Here is a 24073-nt window from a genome sequence, read left to right on the forward strand (position 1 = left end):
CAAAATAATGTCTATTTCCTCCTCGTTCATTTTCCTTGTCTCTTGCCCTGTCACAGAAACTCTAACAGACATGAATATGAACATAATAAATGTTTGAGAAATACACGCAACCTAAGCAAAGTACTGAAAAGTAACTAACTTAACTGGAAGTCAGTAAATGTAATCTGATTACAATATTTTAAATTGGAATGTGTTACGGACTTACAGTAACTAATTACTTTGTAATCAGATTAGACACAACACTGTTCTCATTCATTTTGACCCAAAATGATGGAGCAGAGATTCCCGTGTGTGAGCTTCAGATCATATTAGTGTGCTGCACATATGAGCAGGTGTATTGATAACATTCATGATGACATTGCTGTTGTTAGAGTTCATGATTTCATAGGTGTGTGTGATGTCATTCTCTCTGCAGGCCTGTGGCGTACGGTCACCGGTCGTCTGTAGATGTCCTTGTCAGAGCAGCATTGACAGTCTGACAGAAGAGCTGGAATATGCTGATAAAACGACTGCAGATCTGCCGCGAGACTGTCCGTCACACACTGAGCACTGGAGTCAGAGGGAGCTGGGTGAGCTGTGTGTGTGTTCATCACACAGTTATTATAGTCATTCAGTTAATCTTCTTTTTCTCACAGCGTAACACATCAGAAGACTTTGATATCCACTAATAATCACATTGCTTTTAACTGAGCATGATGCTCATGATGGTGTTTTCTCTGTATGAGCCAACAAGCTCTAAATGCTACAACACCAGCTCCACACATCCATTTTGAAGCACACTGCACATGCAAACTATATGTCTGTCTCATTAAATCGCAGCCTTTACAGTTTAATAACCTCTCTTGTTTTAATCTGGGTGCTGAATGTTTGCAGAATGTCAGATGGTATCAGTTTTTGGTTTCGGAGCATTTTTATGAGCATACACGCGGTATCGGACCTTGTTATCGGGACCTTCCTACAAAACAAAAGGCTAAATGCAACGAACAATATACTAAGAATGCTAAATAAATAGACTTAGAGGAGGAAAAAACATTTCTATATCTTCTGTAGTTGTCAAAGTTTGTGTGTCCAATCAAAATCTATCTGTCACTTGGAAGAAGCTCGTCAACATAGACAGATTGGTGATATGAAGTCATCCTTAAAAACTCAATAAAACTACACATGATCAAGGAAAACAGCACCCAGACTACATGAAACACAGATTCAAGAGCAGTAAATCATCATGTAAACACATTTCAATGTTTTGGGGGGGGGGGGGGGGTCATCATTCCTGCAAGAATATATAATGTATAATTTTAAACCGATTACAGTTGTGATAGGTTACTTAAGAGGAGTTAAGACTATATCTAATGTTAAACGCTGCTGTGGGCCAAAACATTAAACTTGAAATAATTCAAATCATTTGAAGTGATTTACCAGTCTCGTTTCCTCATGTCCACGGAGCAGCATTTGAAACATCAGAAGTGCTAAATTGTTTTTGTATGTGTTTAGTATCACCTCCTCTCACTAACATGTATTCATTCATTCATCAGTGCTGTATATATTATATAGCATCAGCACTTATAAAGCACTATATATTATATGTGTTGTTTAAGTCTGATGGTGATGTAGTACTATTGTATGTATCAAGTACTATAGTATTGTTATCTGATAGCATCTTTGTACCATGTTACCAGCACAGTTGATGTGTGTGTTTGTGTGTGTTCCCTTAAAGACTGTGTGCCATCACACTCGGTCAGGAGTTCAGTGGGTTACCAGTGGATAACCGGTCTAACAGCTCCTCCCTCTGAACACCCCAACGCCCAGAGTCAAACCCAAGATGTTTTCACCCTCCTGGAAAGTATGAAGATTGCTCTTGTTTTCCATTCTTTATATGATCACAGTATATGCATGGGGTGAGGGGTCTCCGTTTCCTCAGATGTAGCCTTGAGTGTTGTTTTAAGTGTGCATGTGTGTGCGTTTGACCGCGGCGCTTGTGTAGAAATCATGAAGAATAAAGAAGATGAAGCTTTTGTTTGGTGCTTGTGGGCACTCTGGTGCAGTTCAGTCCACCATCAAACCATCATCATCCACAACACACACGCAAACAGGCCTTTGTTCCAAACGCGCTTTCATTTCCCCCCTTGTTGTGCTGCAAAATGCACTTTTAAGAGGTGAGGCGAGGTCTTGATTCACAGCAGTGGGTTTTAAGCGGGATGTGAGCGAGGCGCGTGTCACCGACTTCATCCATCACCGGCAAGGGCAGACACTTCAAATTAGCCACTGCTTCAAAAACCACACTCGCTCTGTGTGGCTGTTTTTATCTCCCGCACAACTTTTCAAGAGCAAAGAAAAAATCTTCAGAAAGATGAAAAGCATATTTAATGTTTTTCGTCTTCAGCAAACAGCCTTCACAGAGCCGAGACAATATTAAACTAGTGAATATTTAATGACGGCCTTGCTTCTGTGAGCAAACCACGCAAAGTACACGCAAACACAAACGCCTGAAAGGGAAAACAAACTTGACGACATGTGAAATTCTAATGGGGACGTGGTTTGTGTTTCCTGACTTTTCCATTGTGTGTGTGCAGCAAAAGTTAAAAGGATCACGTAAGCGATGTTTTTCATGATACTGAAATTAGATTACTGAAAATCATTTGAGATCAAAACATGCTAACACTTTGCAATAAGTTTGTATTTGATAAAGATACACTTTGTAACTTTTTTTGTAAAAAAATGACTGAGATTGCAGCAAATATCCATCTTCCAAACCGTGTCTTTACTTTTCCCGAATTGACTTTGATAAACCTGTAATAATGATGGATATTTTAGAGCTGTCGGGACGGATTTCAGGGGAATTGCATACATACGTCATTCGTCCATGAGTGTTGACGTCATATTGCGATCTGAAACATCGCGCGCTGAAGCTGAGAGGTTATCATCACAACAAACCAGAAACATTGAGCATGGATCCTTCAAAACGGCAAACCTCCGGAGAATCACCGGTTGTAAAAACAAAGAAAGAGCCACAAAAACATTTGACGGTCGGACCACTGATTTGTTTGTGTTGATTCGGACTTCACACATTGAGATGTGAATTAATGTTCAATAATTCAATGATTGGAGTGCGCTTATACCGCCATTACCACAACCGTGTGTGCGGAAACGCTCAATGAACACATAAAAATGGAATTAGCAATAGAATGCAGAATGTCGTGGAATATGACATACAGTATCTGGATAAAACGTTTGAATACATACTTAAGGAAATGAATTGTGTTAGTGTATGTTTAAATGAACATTGAAATGTATTGTTCATTGTGAGTTCATGTTAATTAATAGAGTCTTATTGTAAAGTGTTATTTTTGTGTTATCATTCAGCACCATTATATAGAACCTTTTTTACTGTTTTTATAAATTATTTTATTTACTTTTCTCCTACAATGCTTTATATATTTTCTGATTAAATGCTGAAAATGTCTATCGTGATATGTAAATATCCATGTGCATATTGTGGGCTTATCTATCAGTGGTCAAGGCTTCACATGAGAATTGAAGAACCATGGACAGGGTTTTTCTGACATTGAACATTCTTCTGCGGCCACCCAAGCAAATTGAATGACCTTCATTGCACATTTGGCACTGTAAAAGCGTTAAATATTCTTCTCAACTGACACATAAAAGTTTCATGTGACTGTGGTGCACCCTTGTCTCTGGAGCTCTGAAAAGCACGCAAATCCAGCAGGCATTCCGATATTTGTGCTCCAGGAGAGCTCAGAGCGGGATCACATTTTTGACCCAGAAAAAACCCAAATGGAGAAAGAAATCTGCACAGAACGACTCCCAAACAGGTCAAGAAAATGAAGAGAAGCTTGTTATTAAAACAGGTGCGAAATGGTGTACGGAGCAGACATGTTTTATCTGCAAACTGTTTCGCACAACTGTTTTAACACCTCAAAATGAAGCACAAAAAATTATACAAAAGCAAAAAATGAACTAAGGTCATTTATTTATTTATTTTGCAAGCGATTATTTTAGTTGGATTTTTTTTATGCTTTATTTTCTTTGTTGCTTTGCTTTGAGAACATCTTACATTTCTTGAGCGAAGTTTATAAAAATAATAATAATAATAATAATATTGGTCAACAACATTTTAAACTGAAATGTGGCATTCTTAGCATGTATGTAAGGTTGATTTTTGAAAATTATTATTTATTTATTTACTTTGACATTGTTTGCCTTGTTCCAAATAAAGAAAGAGGAAGTAGTTTTAATTTCTAAAGTATTTAATTTACTGACTGGAGTTCCAAAAATACAATAGAGTTATTTAATATATAAACCCATTTTTAATGATTAACCAAAAAACTTTTACTACATTGTGATATACTGTATACCACTATTGTGATATAAAATGACTCCTATCGTGATATAAGATTTTGGTCATATCACCCACCCCTACTTTAGGGTCATGTTCACGGTTAGTAGTGATTGATAACTATTGGTGCTTTGCAAGGCAGTAAACACACAGTTAATATTGTGGGTAATAGTGTCGGCCATTGAAACAACAAAACATATTTGTTCAGCTCATTTAGGGTCTTTCAGTATCTGTGCTGATTATACGCTGGTACTTTGGGCCTGAGATGAGAAAATGTGATAATGAGTCGTGTGTGTGTGTGTGTGTGTGTGTGTAGGTGAACTGCAGGAGAAGTGTTTCCTGCTGAAGCATGTTGTTCTGGTTCATCTGTATGTGAGTGATATGAAGAACTTCAGTCAGATCAACTCTGTGTACAGCACATACTTCAAGCACAATCCACCCGCCAGGTACAACACACACAGAGTCTCAATGACTGTCCTTTAATGAAGATAAAGTTAACTATCAGGCTTCATCTCAGTGTGATTCTATGACAATCATCTGTCCTGACTGTCATTCAGGGTCTGCGTTGAAGTGTCACTTCCTGTTGGTCAGCTGTTGCGGATGGACGTTCTGCTTCACGATTGGACGCTGGTGTCTGAGGAGGAGCCATTTCCACAAAAACACACGCTACACGTCCAGAGTCTGTCTCACTGGGCCCCGGCCAACATTGGCCCCTACGGTCAGGCGGTGCGGGTAGGAACCCTCACAACACACTCACACACACTTTACAAATCAATCCTGTCTTAATCTACATTAAAAGATGATAAAGATGGTAGAGGAGTCATTCTTCCAGCAGTGTTTGTGTGGATCTGCCAGTGTGAGTTAGGAAGAATTTGATTGGTTGAACTGAAGGTGTGTTTGTGTGTATGTGTGTGTGTTTACTGTGTATTACATTGCATCTGTCCTTTTGTCCTCTCGCTAAGACTCAAAGTGTGCGTTTGTTCTGCATTTAAAGCCATTTATGGGTGTTTCCACAACTTTAGGGACTTTCGAGTTCCAGGGGTGGATTTTTATTTAAACAAACAGATTTACTTTTTGTTATACAGTATGTAGGTCACATTAAAACTGACTTGGAAACTTTTTTGCCAGGTCTTCATTTATTATTGATATTTTTCAAATGTCGTATATGCATAGATTTCACTGTTTTAGTCTTGTCCCAGACCCAGACTTTCAATATAATTAAATTAAAATTATCAAAATATGAATAACTACAGTCTTGATCAACACAAAATAGGTATTGTTTTAAATCTCAAAAGCTCTTCTTACCAATGCATGCAGTGCTTTAAAATTAACAGATAAATCATTTATAAAATAATTGCACTGCACATATTATTGTAATCAGTAAAAACATCAAACTGATCAAATATCCATGTGTCATATGTTGCTGGAAAGATCTCAAAGAGTAAAATACAACCAGCATATTTGTTTTACTAACAGACATATAGCGAGTAATAGCTAATTATATGTCTCTGATAATTATGTTGGTGTTGCCTATATGCCACATTTTCACTTATAACTTTACGAAAAATAAACAGAACATAACATATCACATACCACATATTATCTTTCAAACGATTCCACACACAAGATAATCAGATGTATAGATCATTAGATAATCCACATGAAGCACAATGTTACATATGGCCACCAGGAGATGGCGCCAAATACATGACACAGACTCAATGATGACTCAAATGACACAGAATGAAACTCATTCTGTGAAATCTCATGACTAAAATCATGTCTGCATGCTTTACAAACCTTTAGTCATTGTTGTGTTTGCATGTGTAATTAGTTCTTATGTACAATTATTATCTTTTATTTGTTTGAGTTGATTGGGAACAAAACAAAAGCAGTTTTTCAGAGCCACCTTATTTACACCCAGAGATATATAATAATAAATAAGAAAAATAAGGAAAAAAGTACATTTTTGGCTCAATGTTTTTGTGATTTTCAGCAGTTCTTTGGGCTGAGAGTGTCAGACTGTGTTATAATCTACATCATTTAAATATTTTGTAAGTTTTCTTTACAATGACCCCATACACTTGATACTGCTTGTTTTGTTTGTTTGTTTTTTTCTTAGTTAAGCCTTTAATTTTATTTTAAATTCTGCCACTGAAACAGGAAGTCTTTAAAAACACCCTCAGATCTTAAAGGATTAATATATCAAATGAATGTCTTTAAAGTAGCACAAAAACGTATTTGACATTTAGAAGTAATTGCTGTAGATAAGAGCATCTGATAAATACTTAGTCTAAATGCGAGCACCAATTTGCTTTGACGAGTAAATAAAAGTGACTCACTCGCCAGTTGGCAGTAACTTTATAAGGAACTGCAACATAATACGTGATTTAATTAAATTATTAGAGTTCATCACTGATATAAGTGACGTGATTCAAAAACAGTTGATTAATGAAACCGTTTAAAATATTTTGCACATTAAATCTTCACGAGCATGGTATTGTAATATAAAGCATGATGTCTGTGGTTTCTCTAACATACAGCCAGTGTAATATCACAAATTCAACAGTTCAATCATGAGTAACTGCTTCTCCACGCGCCATCATCACGCATGACAGCCACTGCCCCGTGTTACATTTGCTAAATTGGAAAAGTGTAGACAGTTGCCCATATTGCTATAATTACCCCCTCGCTGTGCCCATGCGCACATGTCAACCCCTGCCGTGCGCTCACAATGAGAAAGTGTTGTGCTCGTCCTGTTTTCTGATCCAACAGACGCTCTTCTGTGAGAATTCTCTGCCTTTCCCCGGAACAATCACGGATTCATTGTTCAATCCAGTATAAAAGCTGGAGAGAACCTCTAAAGTTAGCACGATCGCTTTTGGGGCATCATATTTATTATAACCCCTCGTCTGCAGTCCGTTGTGCTGCCGTTTAGAGATGATTTATATTCTCGCTGTCATCGCTTAATGAACAGCATATGAAACGTGTGCATGCTAACATACTCTTTTAAAAATATGAATAATTATGAACTTAGCATTTATCTGCGTCCCACAATATGTGCAGAACCTTGTTACTGCTTATTTTCCTTTATTTAATTTTCTAAATGTATAGAAATAATGTAGTGTTGACTTCATGTTGTTGTGAGAACGACTCATTCTGGTGAATGTTTGTTGTATTAGAACTCAAATGTATTTGTTAAATTCACAGTAAATGTTTATTGCTAGAAATTTTTTTTTAAATAAAAACATTTGTCCCAAAACTGGACAAATATAAGATAAAACATCTATAATAAATATAATATACATTTTCTGAATGCACTTAATTTCGCTAATAATTTGATTTGAAAGTGTCATTTTGTACCAAATGTATTGCATGCATTTTATAATCAGTATGGTTCCTCAAGAAGCGCTTTTGTCTAATTGCCAAGAATATGTTGCTTTTGTTCAGTAATGTGAAGATCAGATGTGATTGAGAAAATTCGTTAACCTTTGCGTTAGTGTAGCTTCAGGCGCTCCACACACGTCGCCATCATTTGGATTAAATGAAGCAACAGTTTTATATATTGTGAGTTTCACCCTTGATTAGGTGGCGTGTGGAGGTCACGTTTAGCTGAATGCTCCTTAATGAGGAATGATTTTCTTTGCTCTGCCTTGAGATATATTTCATTCTTCTTCTACATCATTTGTTCCTATGCTGTTATTTTGATATTAATGCTCATTTAATTAGCCTTTTATCATTACCACCTATTTCAGCGTAATGTACTTATGTCTGGGACATTTTTAAGCAGCCCGTATCTGAATTTAATGAGGTCTGATGAAATGATATTTGGCGTTACATTAGCACGAGTGAAGGAGAGATTCTTGCACCTCCCTGCTAATATTGTGATTTTTGCAGCAATGCAGCATCAACCATCAAATGAAGAGGAGAAACATTTTTCCAAGTGTAGGGGGAACAAAATCAATTTTCTCTCATAACAGACGATTAAGCTTTGCATGTTGGCAGATGGTTAGAATTGACCCTCCATTAACCAAAGTCGCAGTTAACAGCGGGAGTTGTAAATTGCGCATCGCCGCACACCTTTGTGATTTAATGTTTCCTGCTCCCTAAAATCCCTTTGGACGAGTGACTTACAACTCCGATGATCACATCTGCATAATAGAATCCAGAAACAAACAACAGACCTCGCTATACGCCGGGTACGACCGCGCTGCTAAATTACAATGAGCGGCCTACCCGGGGACCTGGCACGCAAAATTTGCTGCAATAATCCAATTTAACATCCTCAAGGAAGATGTAGTCATGTTAGTCCCGTTTTTGGGAATACGCCCACTCCGTCGGGAGGGTCGTTTTATTCTATAGGAGACTCCCACGGCCCGGAAATTGGATTTGCATTGGATTTTGGGAATGGTGGAAATCTGAATCTGACGCCCACAATTAGCGTCAAAGACAAGGCACAGACCTCTGCTGCGGGGAAATTGGAATAATCTGCTTAAGCGGAGTAAATCTATTAAAACAATGAGCCAATCCAGTTCAGTAGCAGAATACTGTCATCAGACGTGAACACGCGCTCGTTATCTGTGTTCATAAATGAATTTACAGGGACAGCTGCTTTGAGATAAACCTCATAAAAGAGATGTTCTGATCGTTGTTAAACGCTTCCCTTTGATTAACAGCAAGCCATTACAGGCCAGCTGCTTTAATGAGAGGATATAACATGCCCTTCTAATATATTATAAGATCACATGTTCTTTAAAGATGTTCCTTGTAATCCGAAGTCATCTCTTGAAGCCACTTGAGGAAGAAGCTTCACTGGAGGTGGGCAGCGCTTTGTGTACGGATTCATGACAACATTTCTCTGTGTTTGTGTGGAACACAACTAAACGAATTGCATAAAACAGAGGAGGCGCTCGTCGGTGCCCGCTCTCATCTCCTTTTGCCGTAATCTATTAAAACGGTGCTTTTATCTCACCTCGCCCTTGTCATATTTTATGGATTTTTTCATAAACACTGCCTATACTTCATAAACGTCTCAATTTTCTAGTCTATTAACATTACTTGAGAAGCAGTTGATAAAAGAAGCAGGCGAGCGTGAAATAATGCGGCAATAATCTGCAGCGCTGCAGGCGAGAGCAGCAGGACAGCTCTTGAAACAATGCAAGGATGCTATCTGCTCTAATAAAAGAGCCGGCGATCAGCGAGAGAGAGAGAGAGATGAGGGGGAAGTAGTGAAGCAGTTGAGCTGAAGAAAAATGAGCTGCTGCTGTGAATAAAACCATACAACAACTCTTAAAAATGCATTATGTACATTTCCTGTTTGTTTAACATGAATCGTTTCTTCATTTTTGGGAGGAGGTTTGTGTTTTTTATTAAATAAATAACTTTTGGTAGCTGCAGAATTATGATTAATGGACACTAGGGCTTTTGATTAGAGGTCGACCGATAGTGGATAACTGATGGGGTGGAAAAGGCTGATAAACATTTATTCATCCGATAGTTTTTACAATCAATTTATAGAATGCTTTAACATATTCTTAGTCAACACAGACATAGAAGTCAGAATCCGTAATTAATACAATCCTAGATGAAGTTTATTTTTCAACCAAAATCCCAATAATAATCAGAAACAAGATGATAGGGTGCAAAACATGGGACACTAAACAACCCTGAAACACACCAGGACTTAAAAGGATGTAGACTTGAGCATGTGCTGACAAGGGACATTTCTGTATAGTCGTATTTTTCTTTGCATGCCCTCGCTTCAGTTGAAAAAACTTAATTTTCAGAGGAACACAGAGAAATTAAAAAACAACTATCGGCAGCTATCAACATTTTTTGCAGATCGATTGTTCCAAAAAGCAACTATCGGTTAATATACCGATTCATCTGTAAAACCATGTGAGAGGGCGGGGCGGGGCCGGGTCGTGATTCCACACACCCGTCCCCTAATCAGGCTGATCAAGCTTCAGAGAGGGATAAAGGCTGACTGAAGCTGCAGCGGGACAGAGAGAGAGATTTACAGGCAGCTGTCTGACACCTGTGTGTGTTTGTATTTTTGGTTCAGTTTGATATTAAACTATTATTTATATCATCAAGCCGGTTCTCACCTCCTCCTTTCCCCTGAACCCCCTTTACAAACCAATATATCTGTGTACCTCTACTTTTAACAATATGAATATGCCGTAAAGTATATTAAAGGGTGATTTTTATTTTGCAATCACAGGAACCAACAGCCTAAGCTCAACTAAACAGCCAAGTAGATTCGAAATATTAAACGTAAGATTATTAAAAAAAATAATCAAGGCATGTTTTTCATCCTTTCATTTTTACTAAATGAGCACAATACAACGTTATTGTTTACTAATTGAATGTATATGCACCAGTATAACATAAACAACAATATTTACCTACATTTATCTGCCTCAACCGCTGAGCTTCAAAGTTCTGGTCAGCATTCACTTGCATTGTTTGGACCTACAGAGCTGAAATATTCTTCTAAAAATCTTCATTTGAGTTCTGCAGAAGAGAGAACGTCATACACATCTGAGATGGCATGAGGGTGAGTAAATGATGAGAGAATTATAATTTTTTGGTGATCTGTTCATGTAAAAGGTAAAGTTTATTATTTCAATCACACAAACATTATTGCCATGTAGAATTAAAATACAGTAAAACTGTAGTAAATAAATAAATAATCAAGGTGTGTTTTTCACTCTTTTTGTTACTAAATGATCTCAATTATATTTAATCATTTTCATTTATATGCACCAATATAACAAAATCAGCAATATTTAGGACATATAAACCCATTTAAAAACTTGCTTTTGAGCATTTTGAAAATATTCCATTTTACATTTATGCATTTGGCAGACACTTTTATCCAAAGTGACATACATGTGAGTTCTCTGGGAATCCAACCCGTGATCTTCAGAAAAGGCATGTTTTCATTCAATCAAATCAAGAAACAAGAAATATTGAATCCACCTTTTTAAATGGAACACAACAATAATAAACATAATACAAAATCTGTATATATAATCATAGGCACTGATGTGCAACTGGCCTTGGCACAGTCTTCAGGAAACCTAGCCAGATAATTAGCGAAATAATAAGCCAAAATGCTAACTAAATAATCAGCACATGAAAAATCATCGGGGTATTCACAAGGTAATTTCATACTGGCAACAAAATAATATCAAATATAAGACAAATAGTAATCGTTTCACTGAAATAGAGACTGACCTCATGACCTCTTTCACTAAGTCATCTCTGGCCGTATAGACTGATGCTGATGAGACGAGACGCTGCAGTGTTTGTCATCACAGTCTGACTCACATTGGCTTGTGAAGTCCAAACACAGAAGCGGTTACAGTACGAGTGACAGTACGGGTCTCTTAGACTTTGATCTGTCCTGTAATAGATGAGTTTGGCTCAACTATGCTCAGATTGAAAGGAAACAGATTATTTTATAATACACAATTGACTGGACATTCAAAACAATTTCAAGACAGTTTTTAGTTGTAATGGTGTAGTTATGTCTTTGTAGGACGATATAAACCAGCGTCTCTGGTTATATAACATCATGGCAGGTATCGCGGCAGTTCTGAGGTGAAATGTCCACTGTGTGGCGCTAAAAGCGAGTGAAATGTTCTGCTAAACAGATGAGGTTTTTAAGGTAAATGATCTATTGAAATTTATATCAACAAAACCCTCCTCTCTACCCTAAACCTTAAACAATAGCAATTCTGTCCCAAAAATGTAAGCAAAAGAGAATATCATGAAAATGAAGTTTAAGGCAAAATGTACATTATATCACAAATAAGTGAACTTTTTGATCCCGAAAATATAAGAAAAATTATAATGTGAAAACGAGCAAAAATGTATACCACAAAATTATAAGCAAAACTTTATATTGTGAAAATAAAGTATTAGTAAAAATTATATCCCATAAAATGTTACCCTGAAAAAAATTATATCCCCAAAATGTACAGTATATTCCAAAAATAAAATGTATCCCGAAAATATAAATAAAAATGTATATTAGAAAATATATAAGCAAAAATGTACGTATAGTAAGGAGATTCTATGAGACTGCACTCATATATTCAAGTGAAACACACTGAAGGGACGTGTGTTTTTGAGGGTGATTCGGGCGAGAGTGGAGTTAAGGGTGAAATCATTTATCGTTTTGATCATGACCTGCTGTGACATCAGCCATTTCTCTGCATGTTGTCCGCCGTGTGACATTGTTTGTGCTGGTGTGAGCTTTTACTGGGAGAGGATACGGGAAGCACCGGGTCTGTCAGAGCGAATCGTCTTCCCGCGGCCGTGCCGGTGCTCTCTTTCGCGCGCTCCTTCATTAACGTGCTCGTCTTGACAACTGATGCTAATCACCTCTGAATCAGGTCTCATCATGTGTTATTGGTGCCTGACTGGCTCTCTTCATATCAACACCACACAGGAAGTCAGTCTGCTCTCGTTTAGTAGGTGTGGCTGCAAATAAAGGAACAGAATTATATTTAATGTATCAGCTGACACTGACGGTCACATGGGTGTTTGTCATCTGCACCATTCACAGCGTCTCACATTGTGTGTCCTGCAGAGTCTTGGAAGGAAATCCTCAGATGAGTGAATCTCATGAAAGCATGCAGCTCACATTTCACCCCAAAACCAAAAAGCAATTTAAGAAATCAGTTTTTTGTAATGAAGTCTATTCTAGATCATAGTTTAGTTTTTTGTTTTTATGGCATTGCAACGTTATTTTCGTGACAAACACATTTTCCCTCAAGTTCTGGTTATTATAATGCGGTTGTACTTTTGTCATTCTTATTCTTGATGATTCTCATTACATGAATATAGTAATGTTTTACTATATTATAAAAGAAAATGCATAATTGCATGATTTTATATCAAATCAGTATTTATCCAATGCAATTCATAGACACTAAAATGGTGTATAAATAAATGCTTTACATTTTAAATAATAAAGCATTATATTGCATTACTGTAATGAGACACTCACACTAAAAGTGGGTCATTTTTGTGAGTTTTATTTAAAATCAGCATTAATTAAAGTTAGTTCAAAAACATTGTACAATATAAATAATTAAGTATTTCTTTGTTTTACAGTCATGAAAAGTTGTGGGGTAAATGTGTTTAATTGTCATGAAAATAATGTCACAACGCAAAACATAATGTTCCAAAACTTTTATAAATATTTGATATAACAACATAATATACATACAATTCCTCAGTATATCTCTGTATAGTAATGAATATATGATATATATATATAACGTATGTATGATATATTAATGTTTCTAAATGTAGGTTTCATTCATACAAATGCTAATCTCTTGATTCTTTTGATTTTGCTGTGGAATATGACCTGGACGTATTCACCCACATGTGAAGGATGTAATGACAGAATAATGTGTGTTTTTAGTGCTGTGATGATGATGATGCAGGACATTTCAAACACTAAAACACAAATGAAACTCTTGTGACACACTCAGTGCACATGTTAGGTCCATTTGAAATGCTTATTGAAGATGGAAGGTCATTTCAACTTGTACAGGAGCCGGAGAGGAATGGCTGTGTTGTTGGCCACCATCAGAAACTGAATAATAAATGCCTCTATCTGAAAGAAGAAAAACAGCGAGTGCTGTCCGGTTTAATCACCGTCTAAAGGGGGGATCGTTCTATTACTATGGTAACGAGGGCTCTATTCCTGTACGGCAGCGTTTGACGGGACAGACAGTGACACGGAAGACCGTATAGAGCAGCCGTGGAAGAGGCACACGTTAGAGACGTACATTACTAAACGCACGCTGAAATCACAGGTCAGCCACCATTAGTGTTGATGTTGTCTCTTATACAGCAAGATGATATATTTCAGACATTGTATCACAGTCTGTAAGTCCTGCTGAAACATTATTATTGCGTTCTCATGCAAGATCAGACATCACATTTGTGTCTTAATTTATGAAGGACATTCTGGTTTTTAATGGCTGTAACTAAATCGGACGGTTCATTGATATTAACATTTATGTTCCATTTACGTTTGGCCGCTCGTGCTGTCATTCATTTCTCATCGAGGGCTCGTTTGAGTCGTGCCTTTTAACCTCACTCATTCATTTTTCATTAGTTATTGTCATTTCAGCACAATCCACAGAGAGGAAAGTGTTCTCGAGTAATACCAGACAAAGAGTCTGTAGTTTTATACATATTCATTATTCATATAAAGTTTTTATTGCCTTTTTGTCTGGGTGAATCTCACAGAAACATGTCCACGCGACATTTCATCCCAAAATCATGTAAATAATGATTTATTATTTGCTTAAAGAAAAAGAGCCATTGGGTTATTTTTCTTCCATGAAAATGAGACACATTTATATCCAAAATACTCGTGCCCTTATTGGTCACTTAATAATGAAGTAATATACTCTATTACTGTATATATTACTCTAATACAATGAGTTTGTTTTTAAATCTGTGGTGCAACAAATACCAATGTGGTGTATATGTTGTAAAATTTCAATCATATCTTACATTTCTCAGAATGAGAATTAGGGCTTTTTTTGTCATGGAAATAATGTCAAGCAAATGCTCCTAAAATTAGGCTTTGTTTCATTATGAAAAACTATAATCTTCATATTGCTTTGATTAATGCATCTGTGTGCACGAGTATGAAGTTAACTTTAGCTGGAGTGTGTGCTATGACTTTAACGAGGTAAAATAGTGTAGATGTATTTTTATTAAACATGCATTCTACAATCATGTATATTTAAAAGAAATCACTTTACAAATAGAATGCAGCGATTATTAACTTATATGAGCGCAAGAGAGTCGTGCCTCACACATTTAAAAAACCTTTTGACTTTCATATTTCATAATAACTATTACACAGTGAGTTTAGTTAGCTCGTGGCTTTCTGTTAATGACCTGTGCAAATATTCAGTGCTACTTTCTCACAGAGATAACCTGTGCAGACGTGTTTATGATGAAGTCACACTGCCATCTCTTGAACAGGACGTGTAACTGCACAAGTGTGTCGTCTCTGTGTTTTTACACTCTCTAAACGTCTGTGCAGGTTGTTGTGTTGCTGTGAGGGTTGTGCTGCGGGTCTGTCCGCTGAGACGTCATCATCTGTCCGTATCGAATAATGCCTCACTGCCCCGTCCCACTCGCGCGTGCGTGCGTGCGTGTGTGATGTGAGTCGGCCTGACATGATGCTGAACATTATACTGCAGCTACACACAGACCAACTGACCCACACAAGACCACCACAAACATCCAGTCTAGACTCCCCCAGATCCAATCACAGACCGGTTCTCAAAGCTGATGGAATGATTCGACTGACCTTGTTTTTGTTTTTAGTGGAAGAGAGAGAGAGAGATAAGACCACTGCTGTAAATGCAGCACAGGCCGCATCAGCATCGTTCAAACAGACATGATGCCCCTCGGCCGAAACGGCTGAACCCTTGTGATTCTCTCGAATTAAGGAGATTAGTGGGAAAGCGCATAATGTGGTATGATGGAATTTGTCATAATTTGCATTGTCCTGGAAAGACGGCATTTGATCGAGCGACGCGTGGAGGGCTTTGTCATGTCCCGCGGGCAGGTCACGAGTGAAGCTTGGCAGACGTGATTTTTACGATGTGCATCAGTCGAAAAAAACCTCACAACCAATTCGTCAAAAAATCTGAGATTGAGAGCGATCACAGCGACGGGGCCAAAACATGCCCCAATTCTGATGTCCCTTTCTTCAGTGGCCGCTCGTCATTCAGACACCATTTTGACAATCTTACAGTATATATAATAGTATCCTGTAACAATATAATACGTGATGTTTAAAGTGCTGCTGTGTGACCTCACATCCTCTCCAAACAGCCGATATATAGAGATGAATAATCAGCATAAAGTTGACACAAGCCGACATGACACTGTTACTCATCGGGGGAGCGTCTCGGGGCATGTTTGGGGTCAGACAGTCAGGGAAGACTGGGCACTTACCGCAGTAGAGGAGGGGTCAATGTCATCACTGGTGATGGAAGTTCATACACACACCAGCTCAACCAGTTCATTCATTCACTCTCACAAACGATTGTCTGCCAGAGTTTATTCTGTAACAGATGGCGGAGTGCAAACATAGTGTAGCATCTGACGTGTTTTTCCTTTTATGTCAAAGCTTTTGTTTACTCAAATCCACCATTTGTAGGTCAGTAATCAAATGTGAGCAGTAAATTAGTGACATGGATCATGTGAAGTCTGTACAGACGGTTTTGGAGTGCACGCTGTCATTTAAGTAAAAGGGAAACATGGGTAATTACATGTCAAATCAACCAAATTTCTGAAACTTCCCCCGGCTAAAATCTTTGTGTGTTAAAGGTGCTGTAAGTGGGCCACAGATACATTCTTTCATCAGCCAATCAGAAGACTTTGATGTGTTTTCTGACTGTTTATCGTTTTTGCGTGTTTTCATTGTGTAGTAGTTGAAGCAGGTTTAATGTCTTAAATGTCAGTCATCAGATGAGGATGCTATTAACAACGTTTGTGTTTGACAGTCGTAAGCAGACGCACTATTCTACCGTCTGGTGTTAGTCTTTGGAGGGTCAGGGTTTTGAAAGAGGGGGGCGTGTCTAATTTGATGCAGCACCTCCGTTATCTGATACACTTTGGCAGGACTGCGCAGAATCACTGTGATCCAAACACCTGAATCATCTCTTTAACATGTCGAAAGTGTGCTTGACTACACTACGCATCTGGATATATAACAAGTTATATGCTCTTCTCCATCATTTGATGAATTACTGCTGATATGCTCAATAGAAAATGTACACAAACATCTCTTTAAATCAAATGAATTTTACTGCTTATTTTCTTTGACGGTAACAGTGCGATGTCAATTCACGGGGTCATTTTTGTCAATGAAGTGCAATTCATAATGAGTCTACTTTAAATAGAAAGGATGCTTGTTTGCACGGAAAGGAATGGCTTACAATTGCAAAACAATTGGCTGAAAGTACAAAGACATATTGCCTGAGGAAAATTGAAAAGATCTTTAGTAAAAAAAAATATCTATAAAATGTTGAACCTTCTCCAGTGTCTTCACTAGAGAAGTTGTAGATCATCCACGAAAGATAAAAGTATTTAGCATGCATTCATCTCAGTATCATATGGTGCTTGAGAGTGGACCATCAGTAAATGTGTCTCTTCCTCCATGGATCAATTATGCATGGACATTCAGTTGAGAAGTGCGCCCATTAGCATACCTGATGGTGCTGCGAGCTGCTTTTCCTCTCGCGTCCTTGACCAGCACCAGTGAGTTTGACTGCTCGTCAATAGCAGGTCACTTTACCTCGCACGGCCCATCTTCTGCCAAAAATAACAGCATTAAGGTCACCTCCAAACTCAACACAAACACAAAAACGGTTCTTGGACCTCTGAGATTTTCTCGCAGACAATTAAAATGCCAGCCATGTGTTGTGAGATGTCATCTGCGGCATTGAAGCTGCCACAGCGAAGATCATTTACATACGCGTTACTTCCTGCATCCGAACGGAGACCTTGAGGCTGCGTGACATTTTGGCACATCGTTGTGTCATGAAAATGATGTTTAAGCCGTGAAATAAAGTGGAATCAAGCCAGTAGCTTTCACAAATGTCATGTTTGAGATGGTTCATTTACTGCACGCATTTAATGGAAATTGTTTACGTAAATTATCTCAATTTTTTTTTATTATTGACGATTGATATTTCAGTATTTGTTCTGAAATGGCTTAAAAGTGCTTGTTTGTTTTGTCATCAAAAGATCAATCATTTTAGTAAAAAAGCCATTTCAGCCAAGTAGATTTTAAGTTTGAAGTAAACATCAAACAATTGAATTCGCTGAATGATATTTAATCATTTTCATTATTACAGTTGTAGTCAGAAGTTTACATACACTTAGGTTGAAGTCATTTTTAACCATTCCACAGATTTAATATTAGCGAACTATAGATTTGGCAAGTTGTTTAGTACATCTACTTTGTGCATGACACGAGTCATTTTCCAACAGTTGTTTACAGACAGATCGTTTCACTTTTAATTGACTATATCACAATTCCAGTGGGTCAGAACTTTACAAACACTAAGTTAACTGTGCCTTTAAGCAGCTTTAATTCCAGAAAATGATGTCAAGCTTTTAGACAATTAACTTCTGCTAGGAGGTTTACTGAATTGGAGGTGTGCCTGTGGATGTATTTTAAGGTCTTCTATGTTGTATTGTATACTGTTCATTGTATCATTACATACATACTTATATCATTAGTATATTGTGTTGTGTTATTATGTGTGTATTAGATTGTGTTGTGTAAATCTGATGTTTATTGTAGATTTCTATATGTCTCGTCACTGTCATGACTGCACCCAAGACTTTCACCCACTGTTGCACTTGTGTATATGGTTGAGTGACAATAAAGTGTTTTGATTGATTTAAGCAACCAAATTGGCCCGGTTGCTAGGGAGGGTAGAGTCACATGTGGTAACCTCCTCGTGGTCGCTATAATGTGGTTCTTGCTCTCAGTGGGGCGTGTGGTGAGCCTCCACACACGCTACATCTCCATGGTAACATGCTCAACAAGTCACGTGCTAAGATGCGCGGATTGATGGTCTCAGATGCGGAGGACACTGAGATTCGTCCTCCGCCAACCAGATTGAGGGCGAGTCACTAAACCATCATGAGGACTTAGAGCGCACTGTGAATTGGGCGTTCCAAATAGGGTAGAAAATAATAGTAATTTGCCACCGATGGCTAAACAATTATGCCATTAGCAAGATCTGACTAAGTGTACTTCCTGTGTGCTGTTTGATTACAGCCGGCTGCCCTCAAACACTCACATGTGTGTGTCTGCCCGTGTGCTTGTGTCACGTGATGAATGCAGCGCTCTTGCACAAGACTCTGCGCTGCTTTTAATAAAAACACCCCTCTTTATGTGATATTAATGTAAACACAGCTGTTAATGAATTACCAGTGTAAACAGACGGGATTAAATCTGCGCTGTCTTGATGAGATATTAAAGCAAAAACAGACATTAATGTATAAGCAGACGGGACAAATTATTCAAAATTTTATTCAATATTATTTTTTAAATGTTTAATGGCTACTGTTGCTCATAAACTTAAAGCACTGTTTACTCTGTTCTTTCTTTAATTACTGGCTCTTTACAGGCTTTACGCAAGTTTTACAAGAGAAACATTATAACATTTAAATTGTTAATATTTATTTAAAAACATTAACGATTTATTGCATATTTACTTACATGTGCAACACCAAGTTAACATAGAACTGTTAATGAAGCTTTTTCTGCTCATTTTGCTTTTTACTTAGCATGTGAGTAACGGGTTAATTCGTTTTTTTATTGTGCAGTTTTTTAACAGGATTGTTTTTTTTGTTGCAATAATCACTGTTTGCTGTTTGGTTTATAATGTATTCGTTGCACCTTCTTGTGGACTTAGGACATTTTACATTGAAATATTTGATTTTCAAATTGCATAGATTGAAGCAGAGAAAATTTTTTCAGAACCTCTAGTAAATTACATGTTACTTTGTTTAGTTCCCTTATGTCCTGGTTTTGTAAATCACTAAAATAAGAATGTTTCTTCAGAATCGTGAGAGAATCGTGATCTTTTATACAAAGCAAACAAATATGATTCTCAATTTATCCAGAATCGTACAGCTCTAGAAGAAATTATTCTCTCTACTATTATTCGGATACATTTATATATATACATTTCCCATTCTTAAAATAAAGTAGTGATCCTAACTGACCTAAGACAGGAATGTTTTCTACCATTAAATGTCAGGACTTGTGACAAAGAGTTTAAATGTATTTCATGTGTAAGTAAACTTCTGACTTCATCTGAATGTAACAATACACAACATTGTGAAACGGATAGTTCTGGTCATGAATGTTGATTGGTCAACAGCCGTGTTTTATTCATGATAAATCACAGCTCTGACCTCTTCACAGAACTTCTATTTGTATCACTCCGCATCACCCATATGTGACAGTTATTCTTGTTGCCTAGCACTATTCTGTTAACTGTTTACTGCCAGGGACTATATTTTCTGGTGGCAGGATGGCATTTAATGATTTTCTTACAAAATATAACATTTTAACCCTTTAAGCTCTGATGGTGTTTTTAAGATTTCCTGTTTCAGTGGCATACCCAAAATTAAAGGCTTAACTCGGCGAAAAACACCAAGGAGGGTCAAGTGTTTGGTATTATTGTAAAGAAAACACTTCTGTTTTTTGAATGATATAGATTATGATGTATTCTGAGACTCTTAGACTAAGAAACTGCTGAAAAGAAAATTTAGCCAAATATTTTTCACATTTTTATATTTTATATCTCTGGGTGTAAATAAGGTGGCTCTGAGAAACTGCATTTGTTTTGTTCCCAATCTTGTCAACTTTATCTGAGAAAAGATTTGTGTTGATATGACAATATGGCAATCAAAAGTTATAACATTACAAATATAATTTATCGTAGAGTCCAAAAGCATCTCCAAACAAATAAAAGATAAGAATTGTACATAAGAACCAATTACACATGCAAACACAACAATGACTAAAGGTTTGTAAAGCATGCAGACATGATTTTAGTCATGAGATTTCACAGAATGAGTTTCATTCTGTGTCATTTGAGTCATCACTGAGTCTGTGTCATGTATTTGGCGCCATCTCCTGGTGGCCATATGTAACATTGTGCTTCAAGTGGATTATCTAATGATCTGTACATCTGATTATCTTGTGTGTGGACTCGATTGAAAGATAATCACCTCCTCTAAGTGACTGAATGTGATATTAAGGCTGGTTGTATTTTACTCTTTGAGAGCTTTCCAACAGCATATGACAGCATATGACACATCGCTGTTTACACCTGGCCATTTGCCTCCTGTGACCACTTGTGTTCGGATTTGGAGGGGAGGTCTCTGTTCACGATATACATTAATCACTATGTCAGTGTGTTACTGCCTGATATTAAAGCACAACAAGTCAGAAAAGACAAAGAAAGTGTTAAAAGAAACAATTCGCTGTTTCTCCCAGATGTGAAATTGAATCTGTGCACAAACGCAACATGTCAAGCAGAATAATCTGTTATTTTAGTGGATTATCTGAATTAAAGGAGCTTCAGGGGTTCGTGCTTGTCATCTGATTTGATATCAGACATACTAAAGAAGATCCATGAAGCTCTCGTGATTGTGTATGAATTTGCTTTTTAAAATTTTCCGATTGGATGGATTTTTCCATTTAAGGCTACACACTTAAAAGGAACGCATGGTCACATGTGCATTTGATCACATTCATATGTGGTTTGTGTGATCTGATCACAAAGACCCCTTTTAGATCTGTATTTAGAGCTGATCACATGTGATTGGATCACTTAAAACGCATCTTAAAACCAGGTGGAAGCACTGAAGCACAGACTGTTCTAAATAATAGTCCCCGTTGTATTTCAGACTTGTGTATATTCCAAGGTCTTAAAAAATGTCTTGTAAAGTCTTACATTTTATTTGAAACATTGCAGAAGCAACCCTCTTTCATGACCTTTTAAGTTTTTAAGTTGAGTTTTTGTACAACACTGTTGGTTATACAGAGTTAAATGAAAGGTGCTGTAGTTTGACCCCTATGAATATTAATAGTCTCTATTAACAATGCATGGGGCATTGTAGTTGTTGATAAGATTTTGGATGCCCATGCAAATTGGCCTGTCTTCCTTGTCAACGGAGACGATGAATAATGAAGTTGTGTTGTATACTCAGGGACACACCATTGACAGTCAATTAACAAGTTTGATTGGTGTGTGAACTCAATCTTTTGAACTGTTAATTTTATGTAAATGGCATTATCCAGATCTTCCCCTGGCAGAAGCCGCGCCCCTCTGTCCCCAACAGCCCACCGTAACCTGAGCGAGGCTCTTAATATTTGATCACTGCACACCTGCTTTTTATTTTTTAAATATTATAATAGTTGAGAGGTCTCGCTGTGGCATCTTTTGATATTCAAATCAACAAAATATCGGCCTTTTATGAGACACCAAAACCTCTGGGTCTTTCGAAGGCTGCCGAGTGAGATCATCTGTGCTGCTCGGCTGATCCGGTCTGGGAATCTATCTGGTCTGATGGCGTTTGATGGCTCTTAACTAGAATGCCAATGACGATTTGTTGTTGATGTCTGATGATACACATGTAGGCTAAGGTGGAGGCGTAGATGGATTGCGTTCTCCCTTAGCCAAATAATGCTTGCAGGTAAATGATCTGTTGATTGATCTGCCATTTGAAATCTGTAAGCCTCCCCCGCTCGCCCCACACACTCCCCCGTCCCGGTAATTTGGAGCGTCCGGGCAGCTGTTGAAGATTCATCAAAGTTGACAAGTGAACCCAGGAGCACGAATCATGGGAAACTCATATGATTATGGAAATGGATGTGACTATTTCCACCCTCCAGCAAAACACTTTCTGTTGATCTGTTATTTCCAAATCGCATCTCGCAAAATGATGATTTTGTTCTGGGAAGAAAAAACGCCACACAACAGCAGAATTTCCAGCAGTCATTACACTTTTCTGAAACACAAGTTCAGCTGCTCTTCTATTGCAATTCCAGTTTGGTCCTGCATACAAAGAATGAATTAGCCAGGAGTACAGTATTGGAGAGCTCGGTGTATGTGTTGTTAATGAATGTACTCAGTCAGAATAAACTGCTGCTTCTGAATGGCCGTCAATGGAATAAGATCCCCAAATGGCGTATTTACAACGTCAACCTGCAGGGTCCAACTGGACAATGATAACCAGCCACTTGGTTGTAATGTGACTTTGCCCTCGCAACGATTAACCAAAAATTGACATGAAAAGGAATTATGTGGGTGATGTTGTCATGAAAATGAAAACAAGATGGATGAGAGACTGATCTGGTGCGTATTTCTTGAACTAGTTCTTGAGTTCTTTTTAAGAAGAGCATCCTGAGACAGTAAAGTTTCATGAACACGCATACGGCACACAATCACACTTCCATGACACTATCTGCAATGTTTTCATGCGGAGGTCAAGGTGCTGCATGTCACTCGTGTTGAAGCCCTGACGTGCATCATGTGAAAGAGTTTTGCGTGTGTACTGCTGTCAGCGGTCTAGATTTACTCTGGTAATCTGGTTTGGAAATGCGATGCCAGTGCATGCATGCTTATTGTCTAAAACCGTGCATTTCACAATATGCATCGATTGATTTTGTCTTGTGTGATTGAGCAGAGGTCACCGTCCACCTCGCGTGGCTCTCAAGCTAAATCCTTTACCAGAGCTTAAATTAACACCTCGTCACCTACAGCTGCGATGCGTTCAGTACCACACTCCGCTCTCTGGGGTCACGACCTCTCAAATGCCACAACATTTCTTGCATATCTGATGGTAGTGTATTTTTAACTGTAGGATTATCAAGTAGAAGAGCGAGTTTGTCTTTGGATTCTCAGCTAATTATCACATTGTTATTAATGCGTATGAATTGCGCATTTGAGCGTGTATGCTTGATGGTGTGAAATGGGAGCTGTAGGTAATAAAATTACAATTAACGTGTAGTGTGGTTATTGATGCTCTGCTGTTCGTACACAAATGCTTTAATAATGTCAATGAATTGCACCTTTTTTGATGAAAGACTTTGGAATTTTGGTTAAATTATAATGAAAA

At 37.7% G+C, this 24073-nt stretch overlaps 1 protein-coding gene across 3 annotated transcripts in view; it reads left to right on the top strand.

Annotated features, from left to right (window-relative positions):
* Positions 1-24073, top strand: part of dph6 (diphthamine biosynthesis 6) — a 110694-nt gene that overhangs the window by 48013 nt on the left and 38608 nt on the right. For all 3 annotated transcript variants that reach the window (XR_007972188.1, XM_052145014.1, XM_052145015.1), the window contains exons 9-12: positions 416-569; positions 1715-1840; positions 4671-4800; positions 4912-5086. Coding sequence is in view for 2 of the 3 variants with exons in the window: in XM_052145014.1 (XP_052000974.1) it covers positions 416-569; positions 1715-1840; positions 4671-4800; positions 4912-5086 (585 nt within the window). In the remaining variant the exon portion in view is untranslated. The remainder of the gene's footprint in view (positions 1-415; positions 570-1714; positions 1841-4670; positions 4801-4911; positions 5087-24073) is intronic.

This window comes from Xyrauchen texanus, chromosome 16 (genome assembly GCF_025860055.1).
Source record: "Xyrauchen texanus isolate HMW12.3.18 chromosome 16, RBS_HiC_50CHRs, whole genome shotgun sequence".
Taxonomy (NCBI): domain Eukaryota; kingdom Metazoa; phylum Chordata; class Actinopteri; order Cypriniformes; family Catostomidae; genus Xyrauchen; species Xyrauchen texanus.